Below are 20,783 nucleotides of genomic sequence, written 5' to 3'. Positions count from 1 at the left end.
TGAACTCTACTCTGCTACTGAGAGTGCTGTGAAGTGTGGTGGTACCATCTCTGACTTATTTCCAGTTGTTACTGGAGTTCGTCAGGGATGTGTACTTGCCCCCACACTTTTCAGCACTTGTATGGACTGGATTTTAGGGAGGATGTCGGAGAGATCAAATTGCGGTGCATCGTTTGGGAATGTCAAGATCTCGGACCTTGATTTCGCAGATGATGCAGTCATCTTTGCGGAGACTTTAGACATCCTCTTGGGGGCCCTCGAGGTGCTGAATGAGGAGTCGGAGCCGCTGGGATTACGGGTTTCTTGGGTCAAAACTAAGATCCAGGCTTTCGGTGACATCTTGGATGCTGCTGTCCTGTCTGTGTCTGTTTGTGGTGAGGATGTTGAGGTCGTGGAGAGATTCACTTACCTTGGCAGTGATATTCATGTCTCTGCTGGCTGCGAGTCAGAGGTCAATAGACGTCTGGGTCGGGCCTGGGGAGTCATGGATTCATTGGATCATGGGGTGTGGCGCTGCCGGTACCTGTGCGGGAGGACGAAAGTCCGAGTCTTCAGGTCCTTGGTACTTCCAGTCTTGCTCTATGGGTGCGAGACTTGGACTCTGACCAAGGATCTGAGACGGAGACTTAATTCCTTTGGTACCAGGTCTCTTCGGAGAATCGTTGGCTATCGCTGGTCGGATTTTGTGTCCAACGAGCGGTTGCTGAGAGAGACTCGGATGAGATTTGTTACCTGCATAGTCCGTGAGCGTCAGTTGCGGCTGTATGGACATGTGGCTCGTTTTCCTGACGCTGATCCTGCTCACCAGATTCTCTCAGCGAGGGAGTCTCATGAGTGGAGGAGGCCAGTGGGCCGACCACGTGCCTCATGGTTGCAGCAGGTTGACAATCATCTCAAGGAGATGGGGATGGGCCTGGCATCTGCCTGGGGGATGGCCAGACGGAGGCCCCTGGAGTACCGGCGGAAAGTGGACGCAGCGACGCGCTGTTCTGGCACATGCTCCTATACCTGACCTGACCTGACCATCCGACATGATTTTTCATTTAAAACCAGAACGGCACTCTTCGTCGTCGTGATGTTGACCGATATTCTTCTGCCCACATTATTACATCATTATACAATATGCTGTACATATACTTGTACCAGGTTTGATTTAAATCCCTTCAGTTGCTCTCAAGTATCACATTTTTATCTGACATGACCTTTGACCTCTTGATGACAAAATCGAATCCATTCATTCTTGGCATAATATATACTTGCACAAACTTTGGTCAAAATGCCATCATTGGTTCACAAGGTAGCATGGTAACATGATTTTTACCGAATGGGACCTCTGACCTCTTCACCCCGATCATGTAATCAGTTCATCTTTACATCATTATACATACTTGTACAAAGTTTTACTTCGATCTTTTCAGCCGTTCTTAAGTTATCGCAGTAAAGAAAACCTATGACGGACGCACGGGAACGGACGGGTGGCCAGACAGCTGTGGACGGACAACCCAAAAACAAGATGCCTCCAGTGATTTTTGTCAGCGTAGGCATAGAAAATGTTTTTTCTCACCTGTTAAAAGTCGATGTGCATGCCGACTCACACAGGCGAATGACAAAAGTCTGGCCAGTTCCTCAGGAAGGACAAGCCTAATAATACAAGGGAAATTTTCATAATGTACGAGTCATTATTCCATGAACAAACATCAGAGTGAAGCCCCATTTTATAAAACAAAACGAACATCCATCCGCCTCAAAATAATCAAGCTCAAAGTCAGGTGCGAGAATGCTTTGTTTATTTTTACACGTTAAACGCAGCAGCTTCTCAGTAGAAACGATCTAATTAATCAATGCAAGTACCATACATGTATAACGAAATGTGAAAACTAAATTGTTAAATTACTAGTGTACAGAACAACAGCTTTACATTTGGCAATACTGTATACTCACAACAAAATGTCGGTGCTAAGTTGGGGAAGTGAAACTTAAAACTGATAATTAATATATAATAATAATAATACCATTCTTTTCACGCTGTAAAGGCACACAGGGCTGCCGAGGCAGTTTCATTGGCAAGGAGTACACTCCTGAACGGGTCGCCACTCCGATGCAGAGGTTCCCCCGAATGGTTATTACCCCAGTATACTGGTACTCATTTCGCCGACCTCAGAAGGATGACAGGCCAAGTCAACCCCACCTGGTGTTAATTCAACAGCAGACAGGGGCTTGAACTCAGGACCCTATGGTTCCAAGCCAGCCACCTTAACTGCAAAACCAACACCAGGCTTAAAAGCTGATAATTCCCACGTTGTTATTCAACAAGTTAAAAAAAAGACATAAAATGTCATAGCCCCCGTTGTTTTAGTAACTTTGCTGTACGGAGTTAAAGGGCTACCCATATGCATGTGCAACTAAAATGGCTGCCAGTCTACCATCTTTGATCAGATCGCAAAATGAAGTGAGGGGCACTTGCATGCCATCATGTGTTGTCTTTTTGCCAAGTACAAATAAAATCGGTCCGAGTTCATGTTTGCGGACGCACACGCACGCACGCACACACGCACGGACACGAAAACCGAGACCAAATCCATAAGCCCTCATTTCGGACCAAGTCCAACGGGGGCTAATTACAAATAAACACATTCGACCAAGATGGATAAAAATCTAAAAATAAATAAAATAAAAACATTATTTACGCCAACCAGACGACAAACTTTCATTATTGGAGTATTTGCTCTCCCGCCTTTAAATCTAAGTACACTTGGATATTCACTTTGAAAAACTCTCACCTGCCTATGTGAAAAACAACAATAGCTCCAAATTCCATCAACCTTTACAACCTTCTTCCAAAAGTGAAAAACTCATTCGATCGAATCAGGAATCCTGGGTTTCTCCATTGCTCTCAATTGGTCATCCTGACAGCCTCCCTCAGGCCGCTCACACAGGCTGCAGTTGCCGAGGCCGGAAGCCATGGGACAGTTGCCTGGAACACACGACAACCACATGCTGATGCTATAAACTATGGGGGTAGGTGCAGCAGTGCAGGGTGTGCATGGGGGCAGCAGTCATACGGAATAGTTTTTGCGTGCACCGGGAAATACTGGGGATCATTTAGAATACTCAATGTTGAAAGTAATCAATCTAACTTCTGGCCAACTTGCGTTGGATCGAAAAAAAAAAAAAAAATCATGTGACCTCCAGCACACATGCGGTTGGCCAGGCCTGCTGCTCGACCAAGCAGTTAGGGCTGGAATTTTGAATTTGTTCAGGTTGCCGGGGATAGCTCACCGACTCTTCACGAAGGACACCGTGGGATTTTTAACATCTACCAACTAATGCCAGGAGACGGGACACCCAGTTTGACGTCCATCCGAGGGACGACACACACATCGACAAAACACCCTGCATGACAGTTTATAACCTGGCCAAGATTCAAACCCAGGCTAGACAGCTTGGAGGGGAGGGTCTGTACCTCTAGGGCCTAAGTCATCCTGCCAGCCTGATATACCACACCCTGGTGAAGCCAAACCTATCAAAAACCATGAGGACAGATAGGTGAAGATGAAAAAAAAACGTTAAATGCATCTCCTAGCCAATCAAATTCAGGTGTGGTTTAAAGGTTCAACTTTCCAACCTACCTTAACTACCACCCCTCTCCCTGTTACCCCCACCACACAGAACATGTCTGCACTTTGCAATGGAGTAGAGTTCAACGCAATGGAAGAGGGACAAGTTTACGAGGATTACAAGGAAATTATGTGCAGGAGGAGGTCATCCGGCCCATCATGCCTGCACCACACCAATACCAGATTTAATCAATCCGTCAATTTCCCTTCCCTTCGTGTGCAGCCTTTTGGCTGCTACACTGGTAGTCATTTTGCCGACCTCGGAAGGACTGCAGGCAGAGTAAACCCCCTTATGTTAATTCAGCGGCCAACGGGGCTTGAACTCAGGATCCTAGGACCTTAAGCCACCACCTTAACCGCTAAGCCAACACCAGGTTTAGATTCTGAGATTGGTTTATTCACAGTCTGTTACAATAAAATATAATGAACATGTACATGGGTAAAAATGTTCATTCCATGAAACGGAGGCTCATGGAAGAACGAGGCAACAGAGGGGAAAAGAGGCAATGCACCGACAGTGGGGCAGTGGGACGATCAGGGAAACAAATGAACAGGAATAAGAGGTAGGGCAAGAAACCCGTCAACAGACCCGAACGAGGCCCACGACAGCATGCGGCCTGGGTAAGGACGTACAAATCCAGTACAAAAGCACACGTGAAGGCCACTCAACGACACGTACAAATACATTACATCAACAAATTAACAACAAACCATTAACAAACAAAAAAAAGTTTTACAAGGCAACTCCGGAACACGTATCCTCGGCTTAAGACGACAGCATCTCAGAACACAGGAAGTGGTGTCTGGACACGAGGGAACCCAGAACCAGAACCGGAAGACGTGGTTTTAAGGACGGACTTATTTTGACTGCTTTTGAGGGCAGGTTATGCAGGCATGCTGTCCCCCGTGCTGGCACATCAAACACAAAAAGACAGCGAAAACGAATCCACTGAAACAATAGTTTGCCATTGCCATTCTCAGCACTAGACAGGATTCTGGAAGTTGGCCTGGTGCCAGGACACATGGCATCCATCCATCCGTTGGGATCATACTCTGTCCAGAGCGGCGGTGCTGCCAAAGCGGTCTCCTTGGCTATTGGGCACAATCCTGGAAGGGTCGCCGCTCCGACACATGATACTTGAACGGCTCAATTATCCCAGCAAGCTGGTACTCGTTTTGCCGACCTCGGAAGGATGACAGACTGAGTCAACCCCACCTGGTATGAATTCAATGAAAAAGCAGAATTTGAACTCAGGACCATGGGATCCCAAGCCTGCCACCCTAACCATTAAGCCAACACCAGGCACATATTGTGAAAGGCACTGGAGTCAACTCTTCAACGTCCATGAGCGAATGCAAGCAGATGGGACATCCTGCTCAACGTCCGTACAAGGACAGCATGCGGGTTGACAATATCCTTCCTGAGAATCAGTGATGGTTTATAGTCAGTCGGAGCCAAACGCAAACGACACTGTTCATGCGTGAGTATGCTTCCTTGGATTCCTCCCATCAGCTCTCACCAACTAACCATGTTCATAATTTTTAACATTGCTCCTTTGAATGTTACACCAGCATTTGGTGGAATATCCTTCAAGTGTTGTGAACAGGATAGTTTGAGTAGCATGACAGGAGGAAATGAAGAGAGAAAAAAAAAAGAAAAAAAGAGAGAGTCAGAGGAAAAAGTGATAAACAAAGAGTACATCGGAGAAAATGGCAGTTTGTAACGAGAAAGGGACTTGGTAGAGCGCACACCTCCGCCAGGCTGAACAGTTTACGTTTTGTATCCCAGTGATACGCTGGATTGGGATTTGCACCTGAACCCAAATCTAATCGGCTTGTTCTTGTCAGTTAACCAACTCATCCATCAAGTTTTGTCCGAATCATCCACTACGTTTCGAAATATCATGCTGCATATCGTTTTTGGCCTGATCTCTCAATGGTGAAGAATCACTCGAAACATTCTTGAATCCGGATCGTCACCAAAATCCAATCAATTCGGCTTTCTCACACTCCACACATGTCCACCAAGTTTTGTCCGAATCCGTCCATCACATGTTGATATATCCTGCTCAAGGGCAAACAAGCAAGCAGACAAACAAACAGACAGGGGTGAAAACATAGCCTCCATCCACCTTCGGTGGCGGATGCAAGTATGAGGAAAGAATAGGAGAATCAAATTGGACGTTGTCGTGAGAAGTACAAGAACCAATCCTTTCACATCTTCAGACGCATGGGGCTGCAAAGGCAGTTTTTCCTTGGTTATGGGGTAAAATCCTGGATGGGTCACCACTCCGACGCTGGATACTCAAGTGGCTCATTCTTCCCAGAAAGCTGGTACTCGGGAGGATGACAGGGTGAGTCAACCCACCTGGTGTTATTTTACTGGCAGGACAGGGAGTTCCAACTCAGGACCCGAAAATCTTAAGCCAGTCACCTTAACGGTTAAGCCAACACCAGGCTTAAGGTTGTAGTAAAAGGGGCCATATTTTTAAACCTACACGGCAAAAGCAATATTAAAGGAAATTTTTTTTAGTCTTTTTGAAAAAAAGATAAGAGAATGAAACAAAATATGAAATTTGGGGTTAAAGAGACGTTTGTTTGAGCTCTCACCTCTCCTGCAAAAAAGAGACGTCCTTCAAGTGGCTGTGCCAAGGATACAGGTACTTGGGGATCTGCTCCTGGACGCAGAGCACAGCCCACAGCACCACCCCAGCACTCTCCACCCCACCGTGTCACGTAACCACGAGTTGGTTGAGGCACCTTTAATGATGGTGGGTTAGAGGGTGGGATGGGGGTGGGTCAAGCATGTGATCGCTTCTTTTGAAAAGGATGGCTCATCATAGTAATACAAGTTAATAACCCTGTGTGGATATCTTGGTGCACTCTGTCACAAGTTCTTGGTAAAATAAAGTTTAAAAAAACAAATCTCAATTCCGACGTCTCACTTTTAGCGATTAAATTTTTCTCTTTTTTTTTTTTAATCAGTATTTGAAATCTTAAACAACATAAAATATTCAAGGCACAATAGAAATGGGAAAATAATCCATTGTTGGAAACCATTCTGGTTCATCCATCCGTCCACGCAGTGGGAGACAGGGCTTTGCAATCGGTGCACGTCCGTCTTTGTGTTTCTGTCCAGGCCACTTTTTTTTTTTTTTTTTTACTATTTCAGCTCTTGTCATCAAATTGTTAACAAACATTTATTGTGAGAATCTGGAGAAGACTAATAAATAATTGGGTGAAAATGTCAAAGGAAAACATCACAGTAAGCAGAAATAGCCCTTATTTGGCCATCCACCACACAGTGCAAGACAGCAGTTCATTTATTTATTTATTTATTTATTTTAAACGCTTCCGTGTTTCTATATTTTGTCCGCTTGCATTTTGAGACGCTTTCTCGTTTACGATTTGAGCTTTTGTCATCAAATTTTCAACAACCCCTTTGTTATGAGAATATAGAGAAAACTCATGAATAAAGCAGATGCGGATGGACTTCGCATTTTGAGATGCTTTCTTGTTATGTCTATTTTGTTGCTGCAATAACGTTTATTTGCATTTCCCATCAGTCTTCTTTAATTTTAAAAAAAGTTTGGACTCTACAAAAAAAAACCCCCCAAAAAAACAAAGGAAGGGGCAAATTTAGCGGTTTCATCAAAATAATCGAGGAGATGGGGGAGTGGCGATTGCCCCACAAGCCCCGACGGTCGATTGGTTCTTGCCATACACATGGATTTCTTCTTTTGGTGCTTTTTAAATTGGAATCGTATCAAAATACTGAAGCAGTTTGCCGGAAGAAATTAGCGGCTTGGTGGCCGAGTGGGTGAAGCGTCGTTGTTTTGCCCTCGCTGGCCATGGGTGATATGTTCAAAGCTTTGCCGATAACTTTAATCATCCTCAATGCCAAATGAGAGGTCAAACGAGATGTCGATGCACAAAAGAAAAGCTTGCGTGAACACGTTAGTAACATTACAAAAGACGGATGACAGGAGAAGCCATTTAAATGATGGCAATGGTAACAAGAGCTCAAGTAAGCACAATATACACCTGAACAAGAAGGTATATACAGAATTGTGCTACTACATGGAAAACAGCATCCTGGTTGCCATGGCAACCACTTTAGATGATGAACATATGTCGCGACACACCGTCTCCACAGTCTGTACCTATGTACCAAATATGAAATGTGAAAGTTGAAAACTTTGGGAGTTCGAGTGCGGACAGGAACGGACGGACGGACGGACGGACGACCGGTATCACATAATACGCCCCGATATATATATATATATATATATATATATATATATATATATATATATATATATATATATATATATATATATATATATATCAGGCGTATAAAAAGCAGGAACATGAACCGGAGGTTGAGGAAATGATTAACTTAAAGTAGTCTGAGTGCACCTTGCCAGGAAACGCTTCCCTGAGAGCTTGCACACACAAGCCCAGAGCTTGTCCGTCGGACAGGGGGTCGAGGGCACAGCATGCCGCACCGCTCACTTCGCCGACGAGCACAGTTCCACCCTGTACACGACAAACGGTCTTCAAATCACTCGAGTGTACAAGGAACTGCTATCCACATCACAAAAATGCCCGACATATTGGCTTTATCATCAGCAAGTGTCACCTAGGCATATACATTCTGCTTCCTTTAAAAGGTATATTTTTGACCTTTGGATTCCTTTAACCCAGAGGTAGAAGCACCAGAACGAGTTGGTCTGCACCATCACAACAATACTCTGCGACGGGCAAATCTGTCTGGAGGCCATTTTGAAAGGAATTTTCAAACGGTTACCAATTCAATGACTTCTTTGAGATTTAAAACATTCAACACTGCAAACAATTTCAGTTAACGGCCCAAAGCATCCTCACAGTCGGTCTATAATCACGTACAGCGGTCTCGTTAAACCTCCGTGTGGTCTCTCTGCATGCACAGATAAGCAGCCTTGCACCAAAATCTTCGAAACAAAGAAATTTTGAAAACTACATTGATGTTTGACGTTTTAATATGCTTTTCCCTCTTTACCCCGCGCATGCAAATCGAAAAGCGGGGTTAAGCAATTGGTTAATGTCCGTCCATCCGTCCGTCCGTCCGTCCGTCTTATGAGTCTATGATCGAGGAAAACCTCATTTAAACTGAATGTTATATTTTGAACACAAATCGGAACATGAATCGGAAGATAAGTTTGTCGTTTTACTGCACCTCGTCTCTGAATGCGGCCTGATCGTGCATGTGCAGAGGTATGAGATTAAAAAAAAAAAATGTACTCTGTCTGCCTGTCTGACAGTGAAACAAAATTGAAAATCATTCCCAACAGGAAACTAACTTACTGTTTTTAAGGACATCATAAAGGACACAAACAATAGGCAAGAAGAACTAATGCAACATGTACGATAGGGTGGTGTAAAAGACACTTTATTTATTCGACATTTACAATCTTTATCTTAATTAAATTTAAGTATACACCTGAACACTGAGCAGGGCATCATGTTCTATCAACTCTCTAGTTTATATATTTAAATGTTCCCCCTCCCCCAAGAGCCTCACCTCAGGGTAGGGATCGAAGAAACGAGAGAATAGGCCGCGTGGCTGTCCCGATGGTTGCAGCCTCCATAGCCACTGACCTCCCAATTTTCTTTTCTGCTCCGACACTCGCTCACCCCTCTTTGCACCGCCACTGAACACCTCATCACCTTCTCCCACATCCTTCCAGACCTTCGAAACCGCTCTTTCATCGCCGATATCAAGTTCCCCTTCGCTATCCTGCATTTGCACCTCATCTGGCTTTCGGTCACCCTGCTCCGACTCGCTGGAGTCTTTTCCGCCGACTCTCTGCCCCCAAAACTTCCAAGGGAACTCCAGAACCACCTGGATGACAATCAAAGGAAATAGAACAGCTCAGTGAAATACATATAGTCAAGACTATTAAACACATTCTTCAAAACTGTGCCCAATGTCAAAAACAAACACAAACGAGAAAGCAGCAAAAAAATGTAAAAAGCCTGTCCGCATCCGCTTCGCACTCAAACTCAACTTGACGAAAACAACGGCTACAAATAAATAAATAAATAAAAAGGTCAAATGTATTACCTTTGCCACCAAAAGCGGACGGAATTTGTCTGTCTGTGAGCAGGATAGCTCAAAATTTATGGACAGATTCGGACAAAACCTGGTGGCCAGGATGGGTGTGTGATAAATATGAATTGGTTCGATTTGATTTTAAAAGTGATTCTTCGTCATTGAGAGATGGGATCAAAAAGGATGTGCAGTGTAGCATCATATAGCATAACATTGTGGAGGGACCTGTTGGGGAGGGGACAGGAACAAGCCGATTAGATTTTGGTGAAGATCTGGATACAGATCCGGCCCCTCAGTGGGATACAAAGCCTGGTGTTGGCCTTGCCGTTAGAGTGGCTGACTTGGGATCTTAGGTTCCTGAGTTCAAGCCCCTGTCCGCTATTGAATTAACACCAGGTGGGGTTGACTCAGCCCGTCATCCTTCCGAGGTCGGCGAAATGAATACCAGTGTACTGGCACGGGGGCATTGCATCAGTGGGACAGCCGCACCCTCAGCCAGTGATGCTACTTGCAGCCTTGAGCTGCATACAAAGGAGGAGTGGGGGTACATAACGTAAACTGTTCAGCCTGGCGAACGTATGCGCTCTACCGAGTGCTGGTCTAGTTAATTAGTGTTTTCCAAATTCTCACAATGAAGGTTTGTTGAAAACTTGATGACAAACGCTCAAATGATAAAGAAGTTACGGGCTTGCCAAACACACTGAAGCTCAAATTGTAAACAAAGTGTTGAAGAAGACCTGGCCATGTCATGCTCCACAGCAGCGGACAGGCCACCAAGGGCTACTTGTACTTACCATGACTTTTCCCTTTGACATTTTGACTGAATTATTCGTGTTCTCCATAATCTCAAAATAAATGTTTGTTGAAAATTCCATGGCAAAAGCTCAAATGATTAAAAAAAAAAAAAAAGGTTATGGCCTGAACAGGCAGACAGAAGTGATTACAAAACCCCGTCTCCCACGGCACAGGCGGATGGCCTAACAATTCTTGTGTGTTCAAAGTATAAAATGGATATACCGGTAAATAACAGAACCTTTCTGTTCAACAAGACATGAGTAGGTAATCAAACGATGAACAGACCATGTTCCATTCGAACCTGTGTTCGCCGAATCACAAGCCAGGGGTTCAGGTGGGAACACTAACAAGCCAACCCGATGTGACGATGCAAAATGCCGAAGTGACAGAAAAAGAAAATGAACCAAAATACCGGAACTACAACAAAATACTCACTTTCTCCAAACGCCCTTCGACGATGTCCTCCAAGGCTGACTGTTTAAAAGCAGGAAGAGCAGGTTTGAACTGCAAGCCTCCAGCCTTCAGCACAGACGTGGGCACCGTCACAAGTACCTGCAGAAAGATCAGGTTGCAAGGATGAGAAAGAAAGCTCAAAAGAAAAATTTAAAACCTCACATTCTGAGACGGTGTGGGTCTTAGATATGAGCAGCAAGTTCAAAACTGATATTATTTTGAGGTCATTCTTTATTTGATCCTCCAGATGATACTGTGGTGTGGGTTCAGACGTGTGGAAACAAAATGCGCAACAGTATCGAGGGGTCATGCCTGGTGTTGGCTTAATGGTTAGGGTAGTGGGCTTGGGATCCTAGGGTCCTGAGTTCAAATCCCGCTCAGCTGTTGAATTAACACCAAGTGGGGTTGACTCTGCCTGTCATCCTTCCGAGGTCGGCAAAATGAGTGCCAGCATGCTGGTATCCTGTGTCGGAGTGGCGACCCGTCCAGAATTGTTCCCAATAGCCAAGGAGACTGCTTCGGCGGCACCAACGCTCTGCACAGAGTATGGTCCTAATGGATGGATGGATCGACGGGTCTCCTCGAATGACGTGCGGTCACGCATGTAGGATAGTGTTAATCCTTCCATGTGGGTGATTGCCTTCATTGTACAAAAAAACCCAAAAACATTATTTATGTATTTTCTATTTCAAATGAGCATAAATAGATCGTGGGGGGGGGGGGGGAAATCTCACAGTCTCGCCCCATCGCTCAGAAAAGATCATCAAATAAAGAACCGTCTCTGGGGGGATCTCAGTTGCTGAAAGGGAACCCCAAGCCAGTAAAGTATCTCGATTCTATCTGTGCATCTGGTAGTGAAAATATATCCTGGATGAAACACCATCCTACAACTTCACAGAACGTACACAAAACATTATCGGGAATTTGTCAAAGAATGAGCTTCAACCGTACCATCATCAGCTTCTGCAGCCACTTTTACCAAAAAACTCTTGTTAATGTCACTGACAAACCATCAGTGCATCGAGGCTGGCAGGATGGCTGACAGGTGTGATGCACACTCGCCTCTAAAGATGTCTAGATTGGGTTTCAATCCTGACCTCGCTAAAAAATCCTGACCTCGGTGTTTCACAGTTCGGGCGATTCATCAATGCTTGTGCCGTCCCTCGGACAGATGTTAAGCTGAGCGTCTCGTCTGCCCGCATTAGTTGGTAGAAGTTAAATATCTCATGGTGTCCTTCGGAAAATTTAGGCGAGATATTGCCGGCACCCTGAACAAATTCAAAATTCCTGACCTAACCTACTGAGGGCATTGCATCAGCAGCACAGCCACACCCTCAGCCAACGGTGCTGCCCGCAGCGTTGCGCTGCGTACGGAAGAAGTAGTGAGTGCATCATACATGCCCCCTTGGGTGGTGCATTTCAATAAACGCATCATGTGAACACATCTAAACCATGCCGAAATTGAACCGCAGGTCACATGACTAATTAGAACGGTATTCGGTAGAGCGCATAGCTGGAACAGGCTGAACAGTTTACATTTTGTATCCCATTGATGGACTTGCTTCTAAACTTCTAGTAATGGATAACAGACCTGCTTTACCAAAATCTAAAGATTACATTGCTACTTCCAGTGCAACAACCAACAGAAAGGATGCGATCCATTAAAATCCAAGGAGGGAGGGGAGGGGGAGGGTTAACAAACCTTGTCTGCCGTATAAATGCATCCTTTTGCAGTCTGAACTTGGACCTCCTCTTGAGAATAATCAATCATTGTCACCTGAAACAAATTTGGAAGGCACTGGATTAGGAGGACACATGTAGGGAGCATGTAGAGGATGGAAGTTGTGTAAAGGTTGCAATGGATGTCCAGCTTGCCTCGGTATCCTGGTGCACTTCCAGTGGACGACTGAGGGCCTGAGTCAGTGCTCCCAATCCAGGTACCAGGCAAACGGAGGGGCCACGAGGAGGCGACTGCGCGAGAATGGCATCACAGGCAAACGCGGACACCTGTAAAAAGGGGATGGCATACGCTTTCACTGCCAGACATGATGTTACTCTTGCAAAATAAAAAGGTCATGTTCAACATTATCGTGAGCAAGTGTTCAAGCTTAGTGAACAGGGTTTCCATAAAGTGGTTGTGCAAGTTTGTACTTTTATAACTTTTTATGTACATATGATGGAAACAAACTGTAAATGGCATATAAAAGCATTATTCATATACTTTTAATACAATACAGTTTAATTTTTGGGGTTTTTTTTACTTTTCAACATAACCACCATCTGCCGTGATATATTTTTCAATCCGACTTTCTAATTCAACAAAAACATTGTCCAGGTGCTGCTGAGAGATGTCGTGAATTCCATTCGTGATTCAGGCCTCAAGTTCCTCCAAGAATCATGGACTTTTGATGAATAAACAGGAGTTTTTACGTGGCCCCACAAAAAGGAAGTCCAAAGGGGACAGGGCAGGAGAACCAGGTGGCCAAGCAAGTAGTCCACATCTAACGATCCACTTCCCTGGGAAGACAACATCCAAACACTTGCACATCACAAGCAAAGTGGCAAGGAGCAGCGTCTTGCTGGAAGGTACCGTCTAACTAAACGATTCAATCGACGTAGTTCAGCGATGAAGAAATTCTGTAACATCGCCAGTTAACATTCACCGTTACTCCTCCAAAAAAAAAAAATATATAGGACCAACAATGCATCACTTTCTGAGAGTCGAGTGTATTAAACTTTTGGGGAGTCACTTTCAAGATAACAAATTTCTGAATGCAACAGTTGTGACGGATGACTTTGCCAGATATGTGGAACGTTTCCTCGTCAGAAGATGGCACCTCATCAAGAAACCCAGGAGGATTTGAGGGCTTTCGATATGAAGGGTCGACAAGAATCGAATCTTGAATCGTATTCTTCTTCCTGTAACATTTGAACTTCCTGGATCTTGTCAGCATGTTCATGCAACATGGCTTTGAGAGTTTTTGAGCACTGTTGTGTACGGCATGTTCAATTCAAGTGACGTCGCAATGATTTACATGGAAATCTTTCAAATGATCGCTGGACAGCTGGTACGGCTTCCTCACCGATTCGTCGCCTTCCAGATTGTAGTTTGTCATTCACCGAACCTGTTTCTTTGAACAACTTCATCCAATTGTTAATCAAGTTCCTGGGTGGTGCACATCCTGGTTGTAACGAGTACCAATGTACTGGTATAGGGAAGAAGAAGAACAAGAACAAGAAGAAGTAGAAGAAGAACCTTGCCATCTCCCATCAGTTAGGGATCTGAAAATAATGAAACCTAGTTGAAATATAGAAAGTTGAACTGTATTGCATGAAAACTTTATCGATTATGCTTTCATGCACCATTTATAGTTTGTTTCTATCATGTGTACATCAAAAGCTTTAAAAGTTCAAAGTTGCACAAGCACTTGATGAACACCATATGCAAAGCATGAGTAAACTTGAAGAATGGCTGACGAGATTGCTCGGAGGGAGTGTACTGCACTTGTCTTTTTGCTGTCTTACCTGCGTTTGATTACCAATCCGACTACAAACACAACTTCAGCAGAGATATTTAAAGCGGACAGAAGGAGTTGGATGTTTTATTGGAATTTAAGAGCTCATGGTGAAATCTTATAATAGCAGGAAGTGTACAAACACAGCAATTCACAATAGTATACAACATCATGTATTTGTTAAATGATCATAGAAAATATTAAATTGGAACACATATTTACTCATGTCATAGCCATAGGCCGGGCATGCAAGTATTGCAATGATCCCTTCTGTGTGTTGGCTTAATGGTTAGGGTGGTGGGCTTTGGATCCTCGGGTTCTGAGTTCAAATCCCGCTCAGCTGTTGAATTAATACCAGGTGGGGTTAACTCGACCTGTCATCCTTCCGAGGTCGGTAAAATGAGTGCCAGCATGCTGGTATACTGTGTCGGAGTGGCGACCCGTCCAGGATTGTGGCCAATAGCCAAGGAGACTGCTTAAGCAGCAACAATGCTCTGCATAGAGTATGGTCCAAATCTCCTCCTCCTCCTTCTCCTTCTGTGTGTTTGTCCGTCTGTCGGCAGAATAACTGGACATCCAGGGCAGCTAGAATCACCAAATTTGGCACAGGGCTTCGTATAGTGAATGTATTGGACAACTTAAACTTGGAGCTAACAAGCAAATTTTCAAAATGAAAATGATCACAGAACTATATTTGCTCACACTACGGCCACAGGCCGGCATACGAGTATTGGACGTCTGCATGTGCAATATGAAGCTCGGTGCCAAATTTGACGATTTCAGCAGCTCACGTGGTCAAATTAATCTGCCGACAAACAGACAAACATACAGACGTGGTGGCCGCAACACTCACGCATCGAGCAGAGACAGGAAGCCCATCAGAGGGAGGTGCTGCCTCACACAGTTATGTTATGTTCTCTCTTCTAGAAAAAGTCGTTGTTGCTTGGTCACATTCCCTCAAGTGCTCAGGGTACTCACAGGTAGGTCATGGTTGCAAAATAAGTTTGGTCCCCTACCCTCCCTTCCCCAACCCCATAGATGGGGAGACATGCCTAAGTTTGGCTGTATATTAATATTTGTGTCGCTTTGTTGGTACCCTTTTCAAAAAGACGTCTCATGGTAACGCTAGTTACCAGTGAATAAATCATTAGACAAAATCAAAAACACGCCAATTCATTATGTATGTATATATGATTAAAAAAACAAAAAAAACATGTATCAAGTTCAGGTTGACACTCCCGTGTCAGGACTGTTATAGTACATAAAAATCACAAAACAATTAAAATAACAACCAACAATAAGAGAAACATAATGGTGCAAGTCAGCACCTCCTGCCGAGTGCATTCCTATATCCCTATTGCCATGCACAAGGAAATGTCATTCTTCAAAAGTTCCACAATCAGACATCACAATACCTGAGACAGTGGTGCGCCCATCACCATCTCAAGTCGAGTGAGATGGGCAGCAAAGAGTGAGTCCCCGAGGGGAGGTAGAGGAAGTGGAGCCAGGGCCTGGAGTCCACGGTGCAACTCCTGCAGCTTAGCTTAGCAGAAGGGAAATGGTAAGTAGGAAAAAGGCAAAGTTGTGATGTCATCCATCAATAGAAAGATTCCCATGAACCAAACAAAGTGGTTCCTGATACAATAACTGAAATCACCAAAGGACACCGTGAAACTGATATTTCAATCACTGATGTACTTGCATCCGATCAATGAACGAACGACTAAAGATGTTAATTGTGAAACAAAGAACTTTGAAACGCCGTTTTGGCCTTTCATTTGATAGAAACCTCCTTTCAGTTTGGAAAGCTAATGTCCCCCACTTAAGAACTCTCACATGGCAGGATGGCAAGATGCGAGAATCAGAACAAATCAAAATGAAGACTTTGGTTTTGAGTCGTCCCCATCCCCATCATTGACCCTCAGTACAAGATGCATCGAGAGCACGGATGAGCATTTAAAGCCCTGTTCTTCATTGCGTGGCCCGCAAGCCACTGGCAGGGGTGGTGGCCTAAAGTGCGGCCCATAACACACAAATGTGAAAACACGCCATCATAATCTGCCATGGGTTCAAACGAGTGTTCCAATGTGAACCATAAAAGTAGTGTATCTATATCCGTAGAGGGCAGGATGCAAACAATTATGATTGCAGCCCAGGAACACAACAACGAGAGGGGGAGCATCGGTAGAGTGCAAAACCTCCGCCGCCAATACTGCTAGGTCACTCAAGTGAACCTGATATCCTATTCATTCAATTTGACGTCAACAGTGCTCACAGTTATAGTTTGCAACTTTCCCTTTTACTTTTAACTTTTACATACTCAATTCATTCGTCATAACTAGATTCCTTGAGACAGAAATTGATTTTAGGTGGGTATATGAACCTGAAGTTCCAAAATCAGCCACAATTATAATTTTGGCATGTTTTTTTTTTTGTTGGAAATCACTTATAACATGTAGAAATGCAAAAAAAAAAAAAATTGAAATTTTGTTGAAAAAAAATTTGCTAAATTTTTTTTTTCCTCTAACAATTTTTTTTTGGGGGGGTGGGGGTTGGAAATCACTTAAAACATGTAAAATGTAAAAAAAAAAATTAAAATTTTTTTTTAAATTGGCCGCCATAGCGGCCATATTGGATTTTGGACCAAGTCCAAAATCTAATGGCATGATCCTTGGACCAGACCTAACCCCCCTACCAAGTTTCGTCGAAATCCGTCGAAGAGTTTTTCCGTAATACTGTTCACAAACAAACAAACAAACAAGCAGTCATAGACTGGTACTGACGAAATCGTCAACTTGACCTCTGACTGTCTAATAAAAGCTGTCTCTGGAGAAGGTAGCGACGCAAACCAGAAGTTTCTACCATGATTCTGAACCAAACCATCAAAAATTGAATTTTTGACCTCACTGTGACCTTGACCTTTGACCGATTTTGACCAAAATCTAATCAGCACTTGCCATCACCTTCCTGAATCACGTGGTGAAATTTGATATTGGTTACTTCTTCCGTTCAAGTTATCTGTACCAAACCATAAAAAATCGAATATTTGACCTCACTGTGACCTTGACCTTTGACCGATTTCGACCAAAATCTAATCAGCACTTGCCATCACCTTCCTGAATCACGTGGTGTAATTTGACATTGGTAGCTTCTTCCGTTCTCAAGTTATCTGTACCAAACCATCAAATATCGAATATTTGACCTCACTGTGACCTTGACCTTTGACCGATTTTTACCAAAATCTAATCAGCACTTGCCATCACCTTCCTGAATCACGTGGTGTAATTTGACATTGGTAGCTTCTTCTGTTCTCAAGTTATCTGTACCAAACCATCAAAAATCAAATATTTGACCTCACTGTGACCTTGACCTTTGACCGATTTCGACCAAAATCTAATCAGCACTTGCCATCACCTTCCTGAATCACGTGGTGAAATTTGATATTGGTAGCTTCTTCCGTTCTCGAGTTATCGTGCCAACAAACAAACAAACAAACAGAAACGGAAGTCATCAATATACTTACGAAATCTTTAGATTTCGTAAGTAACAAACAGAAAGGGGGTGAAAACAGTAACCTCCATCCATCTTCGATGGCAGAGGTTAACTTGAGGGGGAGCACTCGGGAGAGTGCAAAACCTCCGCTGCCAATACTGCTGGGTCACTCAAGTGAACCTTATATCTTATTCATTAAATATGATGTCAACAGTGCTGACAGAGTTATAGTTCTTTTCTCCAACATTTTTTTTGGGGGGGGGGGTTGGAAAATCACTTAAAACATGTAGAAATGCAAAAAAAAGAAATCGAAATTTTGTTGAAAAAAAGTTGCAAAAATTTTTTTTTCTCTAACAATTTTTTTGGGGGGGTTGGAAATCACTTAAAACATGTAAAAATGCAAAAAAATTCTCTTTTTTTGGGGGGGGGGGGGTTGGAAATCACTTAAAACGTAGAAATGCAAAAAAAAAAAATTTCTCTAACAATCTTTTTTTGGGGGGGGGACAAAGTCCAAAATCTAATGGCATGATCCTTGGACCGTACCTAACCCCCCCCCCCCCACCAAGTTTCGTCGAAATCCGTCGAGGATTTTTTCCGTAATACTGTTCGCAAACAAACAAACAAACAGACAAACAAGACAAATAAACCAATGTCATCTTGCCAAAAGGTGACCACGTGTGACTTCTTTATATTAAGGTCACACTGAGGTGAACAGAGCTGCTATCCACCAGGAGCGACTCCTTGAGGAATATCTGCCTACGAGAGATTCCAATGAGAATTGTTCTACAGAGTAACCATGAAAAATATGCTTTTGCATCATAACGTCACCAAATGACGTTATAATCTCTCAAGCTTGACATATCTAGAAAGCACTCATCGAGGTGTTCAATTTGAGGTACTACACGATATGGTTCCTAAAACTTGAAAATTTGACCTTGGGGTCAAATATGTTTGACCTGAGGCGCTAACCATGAAGGTCAAGGCCAATCGCCACCAAAAATTAATCAGCTGAGCGTCAGACAATGAACTATATTCCCATGAAGTTTGAAGACGATCCGATCAAAATTACTCAAAAAATAAGGGTTTCGTCGACTCCCCTGATTTGCGACAAAGTGACCTTGACCTTTGACCTTGACCTTCAAAATTTTATGCGCTGAAAGTGACCTCTATAGGCTTCTGATATGCGAAGTTACAAAAATTTCTGATGATAACTGTGCTTTGCAGAATTTTTTATACGTGATTACAGACAAAAAAAAAAAAATACAAGCTGACTAACATATCTTGCAAAACTTCGTTTTGGCAAGATAACAAACAGACAAACAAACAGACAAACAAAGACAGAAAGGGGTGAAAACAGTAACCTCCGATCTTCGATGGCGGAGGGTAATAAATAAATAAATAAATAAATAAAGGGAGTACGTGGAGGTGGGGCCTAATAGCAGCCATTTTGGAGTGTTGCAGGTGGTGTGGCCCCCTTCTAAAAAAAATAGTGAAGATCATCGATTTAAAGGAAAACAACTATTTTGAAGTTCAAAAAGAAGATGATTCATTCAGTCAATACAGTTTCTAAAAGACAAGCAATATCATTTTCTTGTTTTTCCATCCAAATTTTGTTTCCAGACTTCAGACAGGATTACACAATATCTACGTGACGTCATGGTACAACAGCACGCAGTCATGCTGTTGAGCAGGTGTTCTTCCGTAGGTAAATTGCCACAATATCAAATTCGGCCATACAGGTTTGAGTAAAAGGAATTGGACCGCTGAATGAGCTCCTGTAAGCCACAACTCCACACACATGGAAAATTATATTTGTGCCGGTCCCTTTTTATTTAATACACAGGTATCAAGACTCATGGACAAGTAGAATGACAGCGAGCAATGGACGCAATATTTCAAAAACCGTTCAAGATTTAGCTTTCAAATTGCACAGATATATTCTTCATACCACCCAAAAAGGTGGGGGGGGCCGAGAGTATGAGCACCTTGTCTCTATAATTTGATTTCTATCAATTTAGCCCCCTTGTACATATTTAACTGTGAAGATATGATATATCAGTGGAGGCATGGAAATGTTTAGGAGAGATGGCAGTGGAGTTTTTAACCAGATTGTTTAATAAAATCTTGGAACGTGAGAGGATGTCTGAGTGGCGATCAAGTGTACTGGTACCGATTTTTAAGAATGTGCAGGGTGATGTGCAGAGCTGTGGTAATTACAGAGGTATAAAGTTGATAAGCCACACCATGAAGTTATGGGAAAGAGTAGTGGAAGTTAGGTTGAGAGGAGAGGTGACGATTTGTGAGCAGCAAAATGGTTTTATGCTAGGAAGGCCAGGAGTTGCATTGTGTGTTTGTGGATTTAGAGAGCTTATGATAGGGTGCCAAGAGAGGAGTTGTGGCATTGTATGAGGAAGTCGGGAGTGGTGGAGAAGTATGTGAGGGTGGTGCAGAATATGTATGAGGACAGTGTGACAGCGGTGAGGTGTGCGGTAGGAATGACGGACCAGTTTAAGGTAAAGGTGGGATTGCATCAAGGATCGGCTTTGAGCCCTTTCCTGTTTGTAATGGTGATGGACAGGTTGACGGACGAGATCAGACAGGAGTCTTCATGGACTATGATGTTCGCGGATGACATCGTGATCTGTAGTGAGAGTAGGGAGCAAGCTGAGGCGAGCCTCGAGAGGTGGGGGTACGCACTGGAGAGGAGGGGAATGATAGTCAGTAGGAATAAGACGGAGTACATGTGCGTAAATGAGAGGGAGGGTGGCGGAATTGAGTGGTTTCAAGGAGTTGAGGTGGTGAAGATGGATGGGTTTC

General features: G+C 43.5%; 1 protein-coding gene across 1 annotated transcript in view; it reads right to left on the bottom strand.

Moving 5' to 3' along the window:
• Window positions 1-1,770: 1,770 nt before the first annotated feature.
• KDM1B (lysine demethylase 1B) overlaps window positions 1,771-20,783 on the bottom strand; it is a 34,581-nt gene continuing 15,568 nt past the window's right edge. Inside the window, exons 13-20 of the mRNA XM_085863081.1 lie at window positions 15,890-16,017; window positions 12,835-12,966; window positions 12,662-12,736; window positions 10,942-11,058; window positions 9,181-9,501; window positions 8,037-8,156; window positions 6,228-6,377; window positions 1,771-2,974 (exon numbers count right to left, since the gene is read on the bottom strand). Of these exons, the coding sequence (XP_085719207.1) occupies window positions 2,894-2,974; window positions 6,228-6,377; window positions 8,037-8,156; window positions 9,181-9,501; window positions 10,942-11,058; window positions 12,662-12,736; window positions 12,835-12,966; window positions 15,890-16,017 (1,124 nt within the window). The 3' untranslated portion in view covers window positions 1,771-2,893. The remainder of the gene's footprint in view (window positions 2,975-6,227; window positions 6,378-8,036; window positions 8,157-9,180; window positions 9,502-10,941; window positions 11,059-12,661; window positions 12,737-12,834; window positions 12,967-15,889; window positions 16,018-20,783) is intronic.

The sequence above is a fragment of the Eptatretus burgeri genome, chromosome 17 (genome assembly GCF_056783735.1).
Source record: "Eptatretus burgeri isolate ZD-2024b chromosome 17, Ebu_testis_v1, whole genome shotgun sequence".
NCBI classification, from domain to species: domain Eukaryota; kingdom Metazoa; phylum Chordata; class Myxini; order Myxiniformes; family Myxinidae; genus Eptatretus; species Eptatretus burgeri.
This window is presented reverse-complemented; position numbering and strand designations above follow the sequence as displayed.